The sequence below is a fragment of the Aquarana catesbeiana genome, linkage group LG12 (assembly GCF_042186555.1).
Source record: "Aquarana catesbeiana isolate 2022-GZ linkage group LG12, ASM4218655v1, whole genome shotgun sequence".
In the NCBI taxonomy this organism is placed as follows: domain Eukaryota; kingdom Metazoa; phylum Chordata; class Amphibia; order Anura; family Ranidae; genus Aquarana; species Aquarana catesbeiana.
The window spans coordinates 104624409-104642804 of record NC_133335.1 but is presented as its reverse complement, the minus strand read 5'-3'; the positions used below and the strand labels follow the sequence as shown (position 1 = coordinate 104642804).

The 18396-nt window shown below is 43.3% G+C and overlaps 1 protein-coding gene across 17 annotated transcripts in view; it reads right to left on the bottom strand.

Moving 5' to 3' along the window:
* SRCIN1 (SRC kinase signaling inhibitor 1) overlaps positions 1 to 18396 on the bottom strand; it is a 1023634-nt gene that overhangs the window by 605261 nt on the left and 399977 nt on the right. For all 17 annotated transcript variants that reach the window (XM_073608254.1, XM_073608252.1, XM_073608255.1 and 14 more), the window contains exon 2: positions 16469 to 16752. In XM_073608254.1, coding sequence (XP_073464355.1) covers positions 16469 to 16752 — 284 coding nt within the window. The remainder of the gene's footprint in view (positions 1 to 16468; positions 16753 to 18396) is intronic.

Below are 18396 nucleotides of genomic sequence, written 5' to 3'. Positions count from 1 at the left end.
GGCACGATTGTGCCCTTTCTTCAGTGCGCATGCACCGATGAGCTCGGCCCAAGCATATATGGTAAATATCTCCTAAACTGCGCAGGTTTAGGAGATATTTCCATTAAATGTAGATAAGCCTTATTATAGGCTTACTTGTAGGTAAAAGTGGTAAGAGTTTACAACCACTTTAATAAGCAATGGGCGGTATCGTTTCTGAAAGGGCTCTTTACCATTCCTCCACTGATATGGATGCTTCCAAAGACTGGCATTCCTCCCAAAGACTGGCATTCCTCTTGAGAGAAGTGGGGGAGGTCTAAAGATGACAGATATTTCGAGATACGTGTTGTTTATGGAGGAGAAGGTTGTTTAGTCTGTCACGTAAAATGCATAGTCCAGCAAGAACTGAGGAGGCCTAAGATTTTTTGTGGATTGTTTCCAGACTGTGTATTTGAGACAGAAGGGGCGTAATTTGACCTGCTCTCATCTTTTTGATTTGTGCTTGTGAGATAGGGATACCCCTAACCACGCGTTTGTGTGCTTCCGATACAGACTTTAGTTTCACTTCAGAATTTTGGTGAAAAAAGGAATATGCTTTAAGTTTGGTGTTCTCTAGCAGTTTGGTATAGGGGTCCAGTAGGAGAGACTAAGCCTCCATTTGCAAATCTTATGAGTTCCCTGACAACCGAAGAGTTGTCAAAAACTGGGCTCGTCAAGATCTCTGTCACTCTTGAGTATGAGCTATGTGCTGCAGAGAAGAAACAACAGGTTAATAAACACTGAACTAAACCAACAAAATCCACGTATAGTAGGGAAATTGACCATGATCAGAACCTTAAAGCGGTTTTATTGCCCGCTTGGTGATTTTTACCTATGCGCGGGAGTGAGGTCATTGCGGCTCCAGCCACGCACATCGCTGGAGCCCACAAACTCAGAAGAAACACAGAGGGAGCATGTCAACCCCCTCAGTGGTGACCAGGCGCCGCTGCGGGGGCTTTGTTCTGAGCTAAGTATTTCTTAGTGTGCTAGTATGTGATGTTATTGTCTTACAGGTTTTTTTTTTTTTTTTAAGGTTTACTACCGCTTTAAAAGAGAAGTTTCGACGTTTCAAAGCTGCTGCCATACAGTGTCTCAATTCAGCACACTATGCGCCTACATCACGAAGGTTTGCAAGAATATTGAGGGAGATTGGAGCGTGGCTTCCACTTCTATAAAGAACAGTTACAGCACAAGGGTATTTCCCTTCGTTTTTCCAGTCTCTAATGTACACATAGAATAGAAACCTTTTCTAGCCAAGCTGGCTTTGCCACCTCTGCTAGCATAGATGCACAAGCTGTGTTACCTCACCAGTATATAAAAAGATGTATCTTTTCAACGTGCTTGTGAACACTGGCACAATCTAACAAGGAACACTTTATGGGATTCTCTTGTGTATGTTTGCAAGATAAATATGGGATTTATTCACCTCATATCACAATTTAGGTCTGGGCATTTATTAGTCCTGGTAGCAGCTGTCAGCAGACAGACCTGTGAAGCTCTGGTGAACTCCATGCCCAATATGGTTAAGGCAGTGCAGGAAAATAATGGTGGCCACACAAAATATTGACACTTTGGGACCAATTTGGACATTTTTACTTAGGGGTGTACTCACTTTTGTTGCCAGCGGTTTAGACAATTATGGCTGTGTGTTGAGTGTGTATGTTTGCAAGATAAATATGGGATTTATTCACCTCATATCACAATTTAGGTCTGGGCATTTATTAGTCCTGGTAGCTGTCTGAGTATTGAGGTGAATTATAAATAAAGTAACAGTCCTGCAAGGTTTTCCGCATAGGTGGCATTAAAGAGTATCTAAACCCAAGAACAAAAATTGATAACATTGCAGCTTGGCAGTCCTTAGATGTGGTGGCTGCATTTCACATTTTTATCCCTTTATTTTAACTTGGTAAGCCTGCCATTAACACACTTCCTGTCCTAGGGTGACAACCATACTAAGCAGTGTTGTCATGTTAGGACAGGGAGTGTGTTAGGACCACATAACACCTCCCTCTCTTCTCCATAATGGAGGAGGGGATGGGGGGTTGTTTTATAGTTTACAGAAATAGCAGGGAATAATGGTAAATGATGATTTCCCAAAAGCAGAAAGCACAGGAAGTTATCGGCGAAAAGATATCTGGCTGAACAAACTGTTCTCGGTGCACTTGTTGAACAGATATAACAAAACACTTTCAATTGTACAACATATATTTAAACAGACTAAAAGAAAGCAAATAAGACAAATGTATTGTTTGAGTTTACATACACTTCAATAAGGTTGCTTGTTTGAGCATCTTCTCATGGGAAGATCATGCTTTAAGCATCTGGGGCTGCGATTCCACCATCTCCACAAGTTAATTCACAGTTTGGGGATCACCATATCTCAATAACTTTTACAGAGTATTTTGGTAGATATTGGTGCCTGAATCAACTTTCCACACGAAAAGGTCTCAGTCTGCAGCAATTTTTTATCAAGGTGAATGAAGGCATACATTCAGTAATCTATACGTTCATGTCTGTGAACCTCACACTTATAATGGTAAGTAGACTGAGGGTGACCCAACAAATGTGCTAGGATCTCAACTTTGAGCTGGCCAAACTCTAGTCCAGTCAAAATAAGATTTATGGATATCTGCAGAGAGAAAGGGAACTTCAAGACTATGCCTCTGCAGTGAATGTGGTACAAATTTCTTTCTCACAGACCATTGTGTACCAGACAAAGTTTTGTAAAGATTTGAGGACACCATAGAAGATTTTTTTTTTTTTTTTTCATAGAAGATTTAGTACAAAGGTTAAAGTGTAACTAAACCCAGGACCCTGCATTCACTCTGTCTGGTCTCCCACAGTACACAGAACAAGGAAATGCAATTGTTTTAGTAAATATAAATATATACAGTATCTCACAAAAGTTAGTACATTTTTGTAAATATTTTATTATATCTTTTCATGTGACAACACTGGAGAAATGGCACTTTGCTACGTAAAGTAGTGAGTACAGCTTGTATAACAGTGTAAATTTGCTGTCCTCTCAAAATAACTCAACACACAGCCATTAATGTCTAAACCGCTGGCAACAAAAGTGAGTACACCCCCCAAGTGAAAATGTCCAAGATGGCCTAGGCTATAAGAGGATTGCCAAGACCCTGGAACTCAGCTGCAGAATGGTGGCCAAGACCATACAGCGGTTTAACAGGACAGGTTCCACTCAGAACTGGCCTCACCATGGTCGACCAAAGAAGTTGAGTGCACGTTCTCAGCGTCATATCCAGAGGTTATCTTTGGAAAATAGACATATAAATGCTGCCAGCATTGCTGTAGAGGTTGAAGGGTCAGCCTGTCAGTGCTCAGACCATAAGCCGCACACTGCATCAAATTGGTCTGCATGGCTGTCATCCCAGAATGAAGCCTCTTATAAAGATGATGCACAAGAAAGCCCACAAACAGTTTGCTAAAGACAAGCAGACTAAGGACATGGATTACTGGAACCATGTCCTGTGGTCTAATGAGACCTTGATAAACTTATTTGGTTCAGATGGTGTCAAGCGTGTGTGGTGGCAACCATGTGAGGAGTACAAAGACAAGTGTGTCTTGCCTACAGTCAAGCATGGTGGTGGGAGTGTTATGGTCTGGGGCTGCATGAGTGCTGCCGGCACTGGGGAGCTACAGTTCATTGAGGGAACCATGAATGCCAACATGTACTGTGACATACTGAAGCAGAGCATGATCCCCTCCCTTCGTCGACTGGGCCGCAGGGCAGCAACGACCCCAAACACACCTCCAAGACAACCATTGCCTTGCTAAAGAAGCTAAGGGTAAAGGTGATGGACTGGCCAAGCATATCTCCAGACCTAAAGCCTATTGAGCATCTGTGGGGCATCCTCAAACGGAAGGTGGAGGAGCACAAGGTCTCTAACATCCACCAGCTCCGTGATGTCGTCATGGAGGAGTGGAAGAGGACTCCAGTGGCAACCTGTGAAGCTCTGGTGAACTCCATGCCCAATATGGTTAAGGCAGTGCTGGAAAATAATGGTGGCCACACAAAATATTGACACTTTGGGCCCAATTTGGACATTTTAGCTTAGGGGTGTACTCACTTTTGTTGCCAGCGGTTTAGACAATTAGGGCTGTATGTTGAGTTATTGTGAGGGGACAGCACATTTACACTGTTATACAAGCTGTACACTCATTACATTACATTGTAGCAAAGTGTCATTTCTTCAGTGTTGTCATATGAAAAGATATAATAAAATATTTACAAAAATGTGAGGGGTGTACTCACTTTTGTGAGATACTGTATATTTTTCATCAGCAGTTAGAGCATTCTTGTTCTGATTGGCCCTGTGTGGATCACATGCAAAAAAAACTCTCTAACAATACACACCAAATTGAGCATGTGCAACTTGTCCCCTAGTGTCTGTTCTATTAGGAGATGGTCTGGAGACTGTGAAAGAAGGGGAGGAACAGAGGAGACAGGATCAAATGGCCTTTTTAACCACTTGCTGACCGGCTCCTGCCGATATATGTCGGCAAAGTGGCACGGGTGCGCAAAACAACGTCATGTTCTAGTGAGCCCATCCCACCTACAATTAGAACATGCTGAGGGAACACAGTGAACCCCTTGATCGCCCCCTAGTGTTTAACCCCTTGCCTGCCAGTAACATTTACACTGTAATTAGTGCATTTTTATAGCACTGATCGCTGTGTAAATGCCAATGGTCCCAAAGTAGTGTCCGATCTGTCTGCCGCAATGTTGCAGTCATGATAAAAATCGCTGCCATTACTAATAAAAAAAATTATTAATAAAAATGCCATAAATCTATCCCCTATTTTGTAGACGCAATAACTTTTGCGCAACCCAATCAATATACGGTAACAACAAAAGAGGGAGAGAACCAATCTGGTTCTATTATCTGCCATATTTTCTTTACTATTAAATATCAATTAATTCCCCCCATTTATCGCCATTTTAATTTAATTAATCAGTAAAGGAATTTTATTTACCATAAATATTTTACCAGAATCAACATGTACCTACATTCTTCTTCCTGTCCACCACCTTGCACTACGTGCATAACAGCGACCAAAAATGTAGATATATATACATACATTTGTGTATATATGTATGTGTATATATTTCTCCCCATAATCTCCTCTCTGCCTTCCCCTTCGTTCTTTATTTTTCTGCCTGTGATTGTTCCCTTAAACAAGTTCTTAATGTGTTATTATTGTGTTATTATCTTGCCTGTATTATTGTTACCACCTTTCACTTTCATTTTTACATTGTCCCCTTACATTCCGTGTCACTCCCCCTTTTTTTTGCAATGCATCCAATCACAGAGCACTCGATTTTCCGGCCATTCCCCCCCCCCCCACCCCTTATATTCCACTCGAGCTAGTCCCAGCCCATCAGCTTTGGAGAAGGAGCGCGGCCGTCACGTCATTCACGTCCTGTACGCTCAGGAAACGCGTTGCAATACCGGTGACGTCATCACCCAGCGCCTGGATACCAGCTTGCGCTCGAAGCCTCGTGTTGATGAACACTCCACCGCGGCTGGTATTCTGCCGAGAAAGTTCCCCTCGGCGGATAAGGACCCCCTGTATCACGCAGGCGCAGCGCTTGCGCAGTATGAGCCGGCGGAAATAGCCGAAGCCGAATAGTTGTAAATCAGCTGTACACGGCACCTGTAATAGGGCCCCTCACGGGCTCGCTTCGCTCGCCACGCTTCGGACACGGCCTCGATTCGCTCGGCACTTTTTTATTCTGCCTCTAGGTCCACTTGGATGGTGGGGCTTGAACCAGGACTCAGGGCGCCGGCGCCGTGTACAGCTGACTAAAGGTTTTCAGCTTCGGCTATTTTCGGCGGCTCCTTAGTCGTTCGTACTGCGCAAGCGCTGCGCCTGCGCAGTACCGGGGGGTCCTTATCCGCCGGGGGAACTTTCTTGGCAAGACACCGGCAGAGGGTTGTCATTGCTTGCATTTATTTTTATGCCTACTTAGAACTTTTATTCAATATTCAAGGATATACATTGTCTTTTGCGCCATTTACCTGTATTACCCAATCAATATACGCTTATTGTGATTTTTTTTTATCAAAAATATGTAGAAGAATACATATTGGCCTAAACTGTGGAAGAAATTGTTTTTTTTTTTTTTTTATATTTATTATAGCAAAAAAAAAAATTGCTTTTTTTCAAAATTGTCGCTTTGTTTATAGTGTAAAAAATAAAAACCACAGAGGTGATCAAATACCACCAAAAGAAAGCTCTATTTGTAAGAAAAAAAGGATGTCAATTTTGTTTGGGTACAACGTGCACGACTGTGCAATTGTCAGTTAAAGCGTTGCAATGCCGTATCGCAAAAAAGGGCTTGGTCAGGAAGAGGGGGAAATCCTTCCGGGGCTGAAGTGGTTAAAAAATGCAGAGGATAAAGCCCTTAAGTTCCACGGTGAGTAAGTGAGTATAGCAAGCATGCTTTATTGCATATACAGACTGATGTTAGTAACACTTTAAGAACTATCAAGAGCTACATTTCTCTGGGGCTTGAGTCTAAAGATGAAGCTGTAGTGTCTTAGATACCACCAAAGTAGCTTTCTTGTGTGTGTGTGTGTATATTTATATATATATATATATATATATATATATATATATATATATATATATATATATATATATATATATATATAGTGCAAAATGCTAATTTGGCCAAATGGTCAGAACAAACTTTTTGCATTTTGTAGAGAATTTCTATTGCTATTACCAACTCTCACTTAGAAATAGGAATCATTTTTCTGAATACAGAAAATAACATGTTTTGAATGAAAGCACATACTAAACAATAACATGGACATTTATTTTCTTTTTAAATATTCATACAGGCATTTCCTTTCTATTTTGCATATTTACATAAGTACAAACTGAAAGGTGCGACCCCCATGTTGATTATGTGTTTTTCCAGGATTAATTAGATAAACATCCCTGGATGGCTTAGCTCCTGATTAAAGAAAGTTGCAAAAAGGTGCAAAACTGTGTACATAGATCTGCCAAAATAGAGGGAGAACATTTTGACACGCAAACTGGGCTGTGTGCACACACTTTGTCTTCAAATTGCAGAAAATGCAAAAAGTAAAGCAGTAACAGGCAGGAGGGGTTTTCTGGAGCTTGATTGCTAGCTGCTTGACAAGACAGTTGTTAGGAGCCATTGCAAGCAGGGTCATCCTGCATTATCTAACAAGAAAATCACAGTAACCCAAAAAAAAAAAAAAATCGGAAGGGTTAAAAATATGTTTCAAAATTCTTACATTTAAAAATAAAAACTTTACATTTTGTTTACCAAAAGACATAAAATATGTTCATGTTGCATAAGCCACCTTGGTCAGCTTGGATTACACCAAATATAACACATCAAAAAAAATTAAGTAAGTTGCAGTTAAACATAATTATTTAAAAAAATACATACACATTTTATTGTCAGCTTAAAAAAAAAACACGGATACAGTGCAGTCCAGTTAGGTAAAAATGCCTTCCTGATCCCCTAAGGCCCTAGTGACTAACCTGTGGCCCAGAGCTGCACATGACCATTTGACACTTACTCTGCAGCTCATAAGGGCCCCTGCGGACAAATTGTTTTAGTGCTTACTCAATCTTATGAAGGGAAAATATTCTTAAGAATCTAGTAGTTGTTTTGTTTATTTCTTTAACACTATTCTTACTTTTTCACAGCTGTCTGTCTGATTTTTCTTAGAAGCATAGAAAGATAGAAAAGTGACGGTAGAAAAAGACTGAGTAGTTTATTTATTTTTTGGGATTTTTTTTTTGTTCCATTAACTTTGTTGTCTGACTATAGATCTATGTTTATCCCATTGACTTTCTGGCAGACTTGGTCAGGCGGACCGGACTCCGTCAGACAATTCGATCGTGTGTGGGCTCCAGCGGACTTTTTTTCCCCCAAAAGTCAGACGGACCTAGAAATAAAACATGTTTCAAATCTTTCCGACGGACTCGAGTCCGGTCGAAAAATCTGCTCGTCTGTATGCTAGTCCGATGGACTAAAACTGATGCTAGGGCAGCTATTGGCTAATGGCTATGAACTTCCTTGTTTTAGTCTGGTCGTACGTCATCGCGTACGAATCCGTTGGACCTTGGTGTGATCGTACGTAGGCAAGTCGTTCATTCGGAAAGTCTGTTGGAAATCCGCCGAAAGTCCGTCGGATAGTCCGTCGGACCAGTCCGGTCAAAAAGTCGGCTCGTGTGTACGCGGCATTACATTCACTAAATATCATGTGCAGCCCTTTGGTGATCGCAGCAAAATCATGGGGCGATTTTGCTGCGTTCTGCATTCATAATACGCTATGTGCACATGAAGCCTTTGTATCATTACTCATAAGGCCTCATGCATGCTGGATGTTTTAACAGCAGCTGTATTTGGCTTCAGGCATTTTTTTCTGCAGCCAGTAAACTACCCAGCATGTTATCCTATGTGTCCATTAACACATAGGTGTTTATCAGTGTTTTTTGGCAGGGGCGTATTCTGGCTGGAAAAAAAAAAACACAGAACTGGTGGGTTTGAAGAGGAGTTTTTCAGCTGTAAAAATGCTCTAATGCTAAAAAATGCAGAAAAATGCAGAAAAACATGGCTATTCTGTGTTCATGAGCGCTTTTGAGCCATAAGCTTTTGTGGGAGTATAGTTTTTCTAAAAAAAAGGCTACTGCAAAAACGGTGCAATACTACAGATACAGCTTTCTACAGCTAACGCTACTGGCGTTTTTATAACATTCAGTGTTCATGAAGCTTAAATATTAATAACCAGTCATATTTTGTGCATTTAGAAACATCCAGTTTTTATTTTTAAACAAGCTACAGATGTGGCTTAAACTAGTTACTATGAAAGTCTGCCTGGTACCCTATGTGTATAAAGAAATACATTTGGGCACAAGCCTAAAAACCTAAGCTGCTGACATAAAGTGAATTTTCAAGTCAAAGGTATATTGTGCAAGTGCTGAGGAAGATCATTTTATCCATTTGCAATTTGTGACTTGTGCGTTTGTACTTGTAAAGTTACTATAGAACATGTTTACACCTTCCATTGTTATAGCATGTACTACATTGGTCAAAAGTAATTAGCAGTTATATACTATATTGGCCAGAAGTAATTCCCAGTTATATACTCACACACAGCCTGAACAAATATTATTTAATTTAAAATACTCAATCCGTATAAAATCATATAAGCTTTAACATGGTAATATAATTTCAAAATAGTATTTTTGTACTTAACATGAAATCTTTTACTTTAGGTTTATTGAGGGACACAGGAATAGTTACATAGTTAGTCAGGTTGAAAAAAGACACAAGTCCATCTAGTTCAACCAATGAAAAAACAAAAAACAAACATACAATCCCATATACACAATCCTATACCCACAGTTGATCCAGAGGAAGGTGAAAAACCCCAGCAAAGCATGATCCAATTTGCTACAGCAGGTGAAAAAATTATTTCCTGATCTCCTGAGAGGCAATTTTAACTTTACATATACATGTTAGTATTCAGTTACTATATATTATGTACATTTAGGAAAGTATCCAGGCCTTTTTTTTTTAAAGCAATCTACTGAGCTGGACAGAACCACCTCTGGAGGAAGTCTATTCCACATTTTCCCAGCTCTAATGCCGCGTACACATGGTCGGACTTTCCGGCATACTTGGTCCGGCGGACCAGAGTGTGCCGGACAATCCGCCTGTGTGTAGGCGCCGGCGGACTTTTCCGGCGGACTTTTTCCCAAAAGCCCGCCGGACCTAGATTTGAAAAAAGTTTTAAATCTTTCCGCCGGACTCAGTTTCGGGCGGAAAGTCCGCTCGTGTGTGTGCTGGTCCGACGGAAAGCCCGCTCGTGTGTATGCTGGTCCGACGGACCAGATACGACACGAGGGCAGGGTATTGCATCTCGCGCTCGCTGCAATAGGAAAAACATATTTTCCTATTGCGGCGAGCGCAGGGCATACCAGGCCCTTAGGTCTGGTATGGATTATAAAGGGAACCTCCCCTACGCCGAAAAAACGGCGTGGGGTCCCCCCCTAAAATCCATACCAGACCCCGATCCGAGCACGCAGCCTGGCCGGTCAGGAAAGGGGGTGGGGACGAGCGAGCGCCCCCCCCTCCTGAACCGTACCAGGCCGCATGCCCTCAACATGGGGGGTGGGTGCTTTGGGGGAGGGGGGCGCCCTGCGGGGCCCCCCACCCCAAAGCACCTTGTCCCCATGTTGATGAGGACAAGGGCCTCTTCCCGACAACCCTGGCCGTTGGTTGTCGGGGTCTGCGGGCGGGGGCTTATCGGAATCTGGGAGCCCCCTTTAATAAGGGGGCCCCCAGATCCCGGCCCCCACCCTATGTGAATGAGTATGGGGTACATGGTACCCCTACCCATTCACCTAGGGAAAAAGTGTAAGTAATAAAACACACTACACAAGTTTTTAAAATATTTTATTAAACAGCTCCGGGGGGGGGATCTTCCTCCAGCTTCGGGGGGTCTTCTTCCGGCTTCGGGGGGTCCCTCCGCTTCATCTTCTCCCGGCGTCCGGTTGGTTCTTCTCCCGGTGTTCCAGTTCTTCGGCCGGCTCCTCTGCTGTCTTCAGGTAGCTCTCTTGCCAGCAGAGGTCCGGACTCCTGGGCTTCTGGGCTTCTGGGCTTCTGGGCTTCTGGGCTTCTTCTCTTCTCCAGATGTTGACACGACGCTCTCTCCGGCTGGACTGCTCTCCGAGGGCTGCGTTGTGACTTATATAGGCGGAGACCCCGCCCCCTTTTGATGTCACAGTCCCTGGGCATGCTGGGACTGTGACGTTTTAGGGGGCGTGGTCAACATCACCCAGTGACCACGCCCCCTAAAACGTCACAGTCCCAGCATCAAAAGGGGGCGGGGTCTCCGCCTATATAAGTCACAACGCAGCCCTCGGAGAGCAGTCCAGCCGGAGAGAGCGTCGTGTCAACATCTGGAGAAGAGAAGAAGCCCAGAAGCCCAGAAGCCCAGGAGTCCGGACCTCTGCTGGCAAGAGAGCTACCTGAAGACAGCAGAGGAGCCGGCCGAAGAACTGGAACACCGGGAGAAGAACCAACCGGACGCCGGGAGAAGATGAAGCGGAGGGACCCCCGAAGCCGGAAGAAGACCCCCCGAAGCTGGAGGAAGATCCCCCCCCTGGAGCTGTTTAATAAAATATTTTAAAAACCTGTGTAGTGTATTTTATTACTTACACTTTTTCCCTAGGTGAATGGGTAGGGGTACCATGTACCCCATACTCATTCACATAGGGTGGGGGGCCGGGATCTGGGGGCCCCCTTATTAAAGGGGGCTCCCAGATTCCGATAAGCCCCCGCCCGCAGACCCCGACAACCAACGGCCAGGGTTGTCGGGAAGAGGCCCTTGTCCTCATCAACATGGGGACAAGGTGCTTTGGGGTGGGGGGCCCCGCAGGGCGCCCCCCTCCCCCAAAGCACCCACCCCCCCATGTTGAGGGCATGCGGCCTGGTACGGTTCAGGAGGGGGGGCGCTCGCTCGTCCCCACCCCCTTTCCTGACCGGCCAGGCTGCGTGCTCGGATCGGGGTCTGGTATGGATTTTAGGGGGGACCCCACGCCGTTTTTTCGGCGTAGGGGGGGTTCCCTTTATAATCCATACCAGACCTAAGGGCCTGGTATGCCCCGCGACGGGGCTCGCAAGGTGTCAATCTCGCCGATAAAAGCGGCAAGATTGACATCCTTTTCTAGTCCCGTCGCACCTGAGTCACGTTCAAAATGAACGGACTTGTCCGTGTGTGGGCAAGTCCGTTCATTCTGAAAGTCCGCCGTAACTCCGGCGAAAGTCCGTCGGAAAGGCGGGCGGACTTAGCCCGCCGGAAAGTCCGGTCGTGTGTGGGCAAGTCCGTCCGTTTTAAAGTCCGGCGCACCTGGCGGACAAAGTCCGTCGGAAAGTGTGCCGGACCAAGTAGGATAGAAAGTCCAACCGTGTGTACGCGGCATTACTGTGAAGAAACCTTTATATATTTGGAGATTAAATCTCTTTTCCTCTAGACGTGCCCCCTTGTCCTCTGTGATGACCTTAATGTGAATAACTCAACACCAAGTTCACGATATGGACCACTTATGTATTTGAACATGTTGATCATATCTCCCCTTAATCTCCTCTTCTCAAGAGTGAATAAATTCAGTTCCTCTAATCTTTCCTCATAGCTGAGCTCCTCCATGCCTCTTATCAGTTTGGTTGCCCTTCTCTGCACTTTCTCCAGTTCCCTGATATCCTTTTTGAGAACTGGTGCCCAAAACTGAACTACATATTCCAGATGAGGTCTTACTAATGATTTGTACAGGGGCAAAATGATATCTCTCTCTCTCTCTGGAGTCCATACCTCTCTTAATACAAGAAAGGACTTTGCTTGCACTGTGCAGCTTTGCATTGCATGCTATTAAACTTATGATCTACCAAAACCCCCAGATCTTATTCCGGAATGGATTCCCCTAGTTGTACTCCCCCTAGTATGTATGATGCATGCATACTCTTAGCACCCTAGTGCATAACTTTACATTTATTAACATTAAACCTAGGTTCACACTGACAGAGGGATTGAAATCGTGCAAGTTCAGCTGAGCTCGCACAATTTCATACCCGCATGTTAGTCCGACTTCAGAGACATCTGTGCGGGTTCCTGCACAGATGTCTATTGAAATCGCACCAAAAGTCGCCAAAAGTAGTACAAAAACTATTTTTGGGACGGTGCCATTGCCGGCATGTCAAATCGCATGCCAAATTGCATTAATGTGAACCTAGGCTCAACCTCATTTAACCGCTTCAGCCCCAGAAGAATTTACCCCCTTACTGACAAGAGCACTTTTTGCGATTCGGCACTGCGTCGCTTTAACTGACAATTGCACGGTCGTGCGACGTTGCACCCAAACAAAATTGACGTCCTTTTTTCCCCACAAATAGAGCTTTCTTTTGGTGGTATTTGATCGCCTCTGCGGTTTTTATTTTTTTTGACAATTTTGAAAAAAATTGCATTATTTTTAACTTTTTGCTATAATAAATATCCCACAAAAATATATATAAAAAAACAATTTTTTTCCTCAGTTTAGGCCGATGTGTATTCTTCTACATATTTTTGTTAAAAAAAAAATTGCAATAAACGTATATTGATTGGTTTGCACAAACGTTATAGTGTCTACAAAATAGATTTATAGCATTTTTATCAATAATTTTTTTTTAACTAGTAATGACAGCGATCTGCGATTTTTATCATGACTGCGACATTATGGCGGACACATCGGACAATTTTGACACATTTTTGGAACCGCTGGCATTTATACAGCGATCAGTGCGATTAAAAATGCATTAATTACTATAAAAATGTCACTGGCAATGAAGAGGTTAACACTAGGGGGCGGTGAAGGGGTTAACAGTGTTCCCTGGGAGTTGATTCTAACTGAAGGGGGAGGGACTAACTACAGGAAGTGACGGATCATGGTTCCTAGCTAATAGGAACACATGATCTGTCACTCCTATCAGAACAGGGATGTGCTTACACACACTCGTCCCTGTTCTGTCTCTCCTGGTCACAATCGCTCGTGGCCGGCGGTCATCGCGACCATCGGCCACGAGCATCGGCACCCCCACTGTGCTATCCAGACCTCGCGAGATCACGTACAATAACGTGATTTCGAGCAGGGGAGCCAGCCTGCCGCAGTAAAACTGCGGCGGCTGCTCCGGAAGTGGTTAATAGTAGAAATTCTTACACAATCAGGCTATGATACCACCTACAGGAGGCTTGGACACTGACAAACAAAAAAGTCATTCCCCATATAACCCTGGTTCCAATCATCATGTTTCAGCTTTGTAAGCAAGCAGTACAAAAGCCAATAATGGAGAGGGAAAGGACCTGTGTCACTCAATGAATTTCAAGAAAATCTTATTTTCTTTATCGTTCATTGAAGGACATAGGAATTGTAGACATTTTTTAACAGTTGAAGCATCCAAAAGCAGTCCAACTGAGGGGAAGGCAAAAGCCACTAAGAGATCCAACAGATGTAGAGGTAATACTATAAGAGCATCTGAAGGAATCGACAGCTGAATGAAGGCTAGAATGGAGAGCCAGCCAATTTGGAAATTGCAATGATCGATAGGAGGGCTCTCAGGATTAAATTGGTGCTCCTGACCAGGACTTATAATCGCTACCAAAACTAGGCCAACATCTAAGGTCAATATGGGCCCAGTTGAAGAGGTAAAAACAGACACCTTTTCTGCAGTTGTCCAAAATAATGTGTTTTGGAACAACCAGGGTTAATTATTAGGTGTTCCTTGGTAAATCCAACATAGTCGGGTGTGTTATAATCAATAGACTTGTCAAAATCTGTGTACCCCTTATTCATTCACATAGTGAGGGTTGGTATCTTGGTCCCCTTTTATTGTTATTGGGAGCTTCTAGATTCTAATAAGCCCCCCGCTCCTGCAGATCCACACAACAACCTGGTCAGGGTTGTGGGAAAAATGCATTTGTCCTCATTAACATGTGGGCGATGTCTACTGTGCCCATGCATGTGGGGTAACACGCGAAACGTGCTTGTCAATGTCTGGGACCAGGCGGAGACCACGGACTGAAGAATCAAACATTAAGGCAGTTCTCCGACTTCACAGCTTTTAGACAGGTATTTGCACCCACTTCCAGCATAGACTCCCATGGGAGTCTATGCCTCTTCCTGTCAGTCCGCGCTGTCTCCTGGGAAACACACAGCTCCCAGGAGATAGCGGGGACCAGTTACGATGCGCAGCGCGACTCGCGCATGCGCAGTAGGGAACCGGGAAGTGAAGCCGCAACGCTTCACTTCCTGATTCCCTCACCCAGGATGGCGGCGGCAGCTGCCGAGAACCGAGCGGGTTCTCGGCGTCGCCTGCCGACATCGCTGGACCCTGGGACAGGTAAGTGGCCATGTATTAAAAGTCAGCAGCTGCAGTATTTGTAGCTGCTGGCTTTTAATATTTTTTTTTTTTTGGCGGTTTAGGTGGACCCCCGCTTCTCTTTCCTTCCTGTACCTCCTGACCAGGCCATAGATCTCCGTAACACTAGTCTTCTCCCGGTTACCATGGAAAACAGACTGCTAGGGAGGTAGCCAGAACACCGACCCACTCGCTACCTGAGGACCTGTCACCAGGTACCATGCTTAACGACAGGTTCCTCGTAGCTTGTTCCTTCACTTGGTTACCCATAGCAACTACACTTCTTCTCTACCTTGTCTTGCCGAGTTAACCTTCTGTAGTAGTGTCACTTTTATACCTCATAGTACTACAAACGCATCTTCTTTGGAATACGCCAGAACCAACATGCACCCCTTTGAATAACTTCAGACCAGGCTTAGAACAGCTGACATAACTTTACTGTTGCAGCATGATAATGCAGAATGAACTATGTCCTTTCTCTAATCTTTACTTACATGATGTAGTCGCCCATGCATATCTCTGTTAGGTGAGAGTCCATATAGGCATGGTCCATGAATTGGATGCTGTCTGTGACTCCCGGTATGTTCACGTCTTCTCTCCGGCTCCCAGCTCAGTGGCAGAACTTTACACCCACCAAAAACAAAAAGCCCAGGAACTAAGCTGAAAATGCTTAACCCTTTTCCCTGCCAGAAACTAATTACATGCATTTCAACCTGCTTACAAACATCAAAAGAGGTCACAGGAATGCAGAACAAACTGCACTCCTGTTATCCATAGGAGAGGTATAGCCAAAATAGCTTTGGCTATGCTTTTCCTTTAAACTTGTAGGATGTTTACAAAATACAGATGCACCACTTCTCAGGCAGGGTAAGGACATCCCCCAGGCATGTTATTTAAAGGAATTTTGCATTCTTAAAGTTTCCATTTAAGCATTTCTAAAATTGCTGCTCCCCCCAAAACACCCCCCACCCCAAACACATAATTAAAAAAAAAAAGAATTGCCTTGGTACAAGGCTAGAATATTAGCCTTAAAAATAGGCATTACTCTTTTTTAACATTTCGCTCCCATTGACTTCAGTGATGTTTGGGTTCAGCACCCAAACCTGCCACAAACCAAACCCAGGTACAATCAGCTCATCACTACCTATAAGCAATCACATTCAAAATGTAATTTTCCTAGTGAAGGTTGTAAACACAATGTAGAATCTGTTAATGACCATGGACAATACAGGCATGTATACGTTTAAAAGACTTTTCACTGATAGGAACTGATTTTGTTTCTTTGGTTAATCAGAGCAGATGAAGAATGTTTGTAATACAGTATTGACCAGTTTGCTCTGGGCCCCAATATTTAATATACCCAATATACAATGCTAAAATCAAACATGAAAATCTGGCCACATGTAGTGTAAATGCTTACACAAAGCAGGAACTATGATTTCCATGCTACTAAATGGACTAGACTTATCAACATGTATTCACCTGATCTCGTATCCTCTCTTGCTGACCTCGGATGGCTAGAGCATGTTGAGGGTATTTGTTCTTGAGATGATCCATGAAAGCATCCCTCTTCCTGTCCATGTCAGACTTCTGGAGATTGGTCAGTGCCTCCAGGCTTTGGGCAGCAATCACAGTGTGCCGACGCTCTGAAGTATGCACCAAGCCCACATTGGAGAAACGCCTGGTCCCATTACCAAGAGTACGGTACTCTCGGGGGTATTCAGCATCATCGGCAGAGATCATGTGTGTCCCAGACCGGCTGGAATCTGCAGAGAGAGGTAACAGTAAGGATATATCTAATCCTATAGACATTCATTTTAGAGATTGCAGGAATTGTTTGACATTAGAATGTTTTGTTAAAATGTAACAGCACATAGGTCAGTTAACCTAAGAGGGTATGACTGAAATACTGGAAGTTTACTTTAGAAATTAAATATATTACACATGCGAGGTGTATCCAGAAAATAACGAGAATGGTATTTTAAAAATTTTATTGAAAAATTTTACAATTGAACATAGTCTCCTTCAAATTATGCACCTTGTGAATGTACAAAACGCTCCCAGTGATTTTTCCAGTCTTCATAGCATCCCTGGAAGTCTTCAAGTGGTATGTCGTTCAGAGCCTGTGTAGTGGCTCTTTGGACGTTATCCACACTACCAAAATGGTGTCCTTTTTCATGTTCAAATCCTGAATCACATATTAATGAACTATTGACTTGGTAATTCCCGTTTCCTCTGCAATCAATCTGATAGGGAGCCATCAGTCATGGTTGAGAACAGATCTCAAAGCATCCACATTCAGTTCTGTTTTTAACAGACGGCTCACTATGAAAATGATTGCAGAGGAAATGGGAATTACCAAGTCAATTGTTCATGAAACCATGACTCAGGATTTGAACATGAGAAAGAACACCATTGTGGTAGGGTCTATAACGTCCAAAGAGCCACTACACAGGCTCTGAACACCATCCCACTTGAAAACTTCCAGGGATGCTATTAAGAATGGAAAAATCAATGGGAGCGTTGTGTACACTCTCAAGGTGCATACTTTGAAAGAGGTAATGTTCAATTGTAAAATTTTTCAATAAAATAATTTTTTAAAATATTCTCATTACTTTCTGGACACACCTTGTATACTAAATATATGGCTGTGTAAGCAAATATGAATAATGGCAGTGTAACAAGTTTCTATTTGGATATTAAAGGGTTTTGTGCCCACTTGCTTCAGTCATTCCAGCCAAATGGCATAACTAACGTCTCTCTCCTTTCTTGCTAGTTTGACTGGCTATCTCACTTCTTAAGCTGGATTGAAAATTGGCTGGTTCAGCAGGGACTGGCCAGGTTTCAATCCATGTGTGGCCACTGCGGTTAAACAGAAGTCGATCTACCAATTGACTTCTGTTCAACCACCCTGTCGATATATTTCCACTCGATCAGCATTGCAGGCAATAGGCTGCAGCACTGAACTGTGTATTCTGATAGCAGGGGAGTTTACCTGCTGTCACAATACAATGACACAGTGGGTAGGATTCCTGCATCCACATGTGTGGATGGAGGAATCAAGTCCGTTTTTTCATTCAACCTACTGGTTGAATGAAAAAAATTGGCCCATATATGGCTAGATTTAAACCACGGACACAGCAACCATAATTAACTCATACTAATAACAGAAAAGATGGCAAAGAAATGGAAAAACCTTTAGTAAGACCCTTTTCAGTGAAAGTTATAAAACTGCTCTAAACCATAATATAGAGAACCACAAGCCAAATTTGAAAAGGTATATTTAAAAACACAGGTAAACACAAGTAAGCCAATATAGATAACATGAAAGGACAAAATGGATACTAAAACCCTGCAAACTTGATATTCACCTAACATTACATTCCAATAAAAAAATGTGGTAGTAAAAA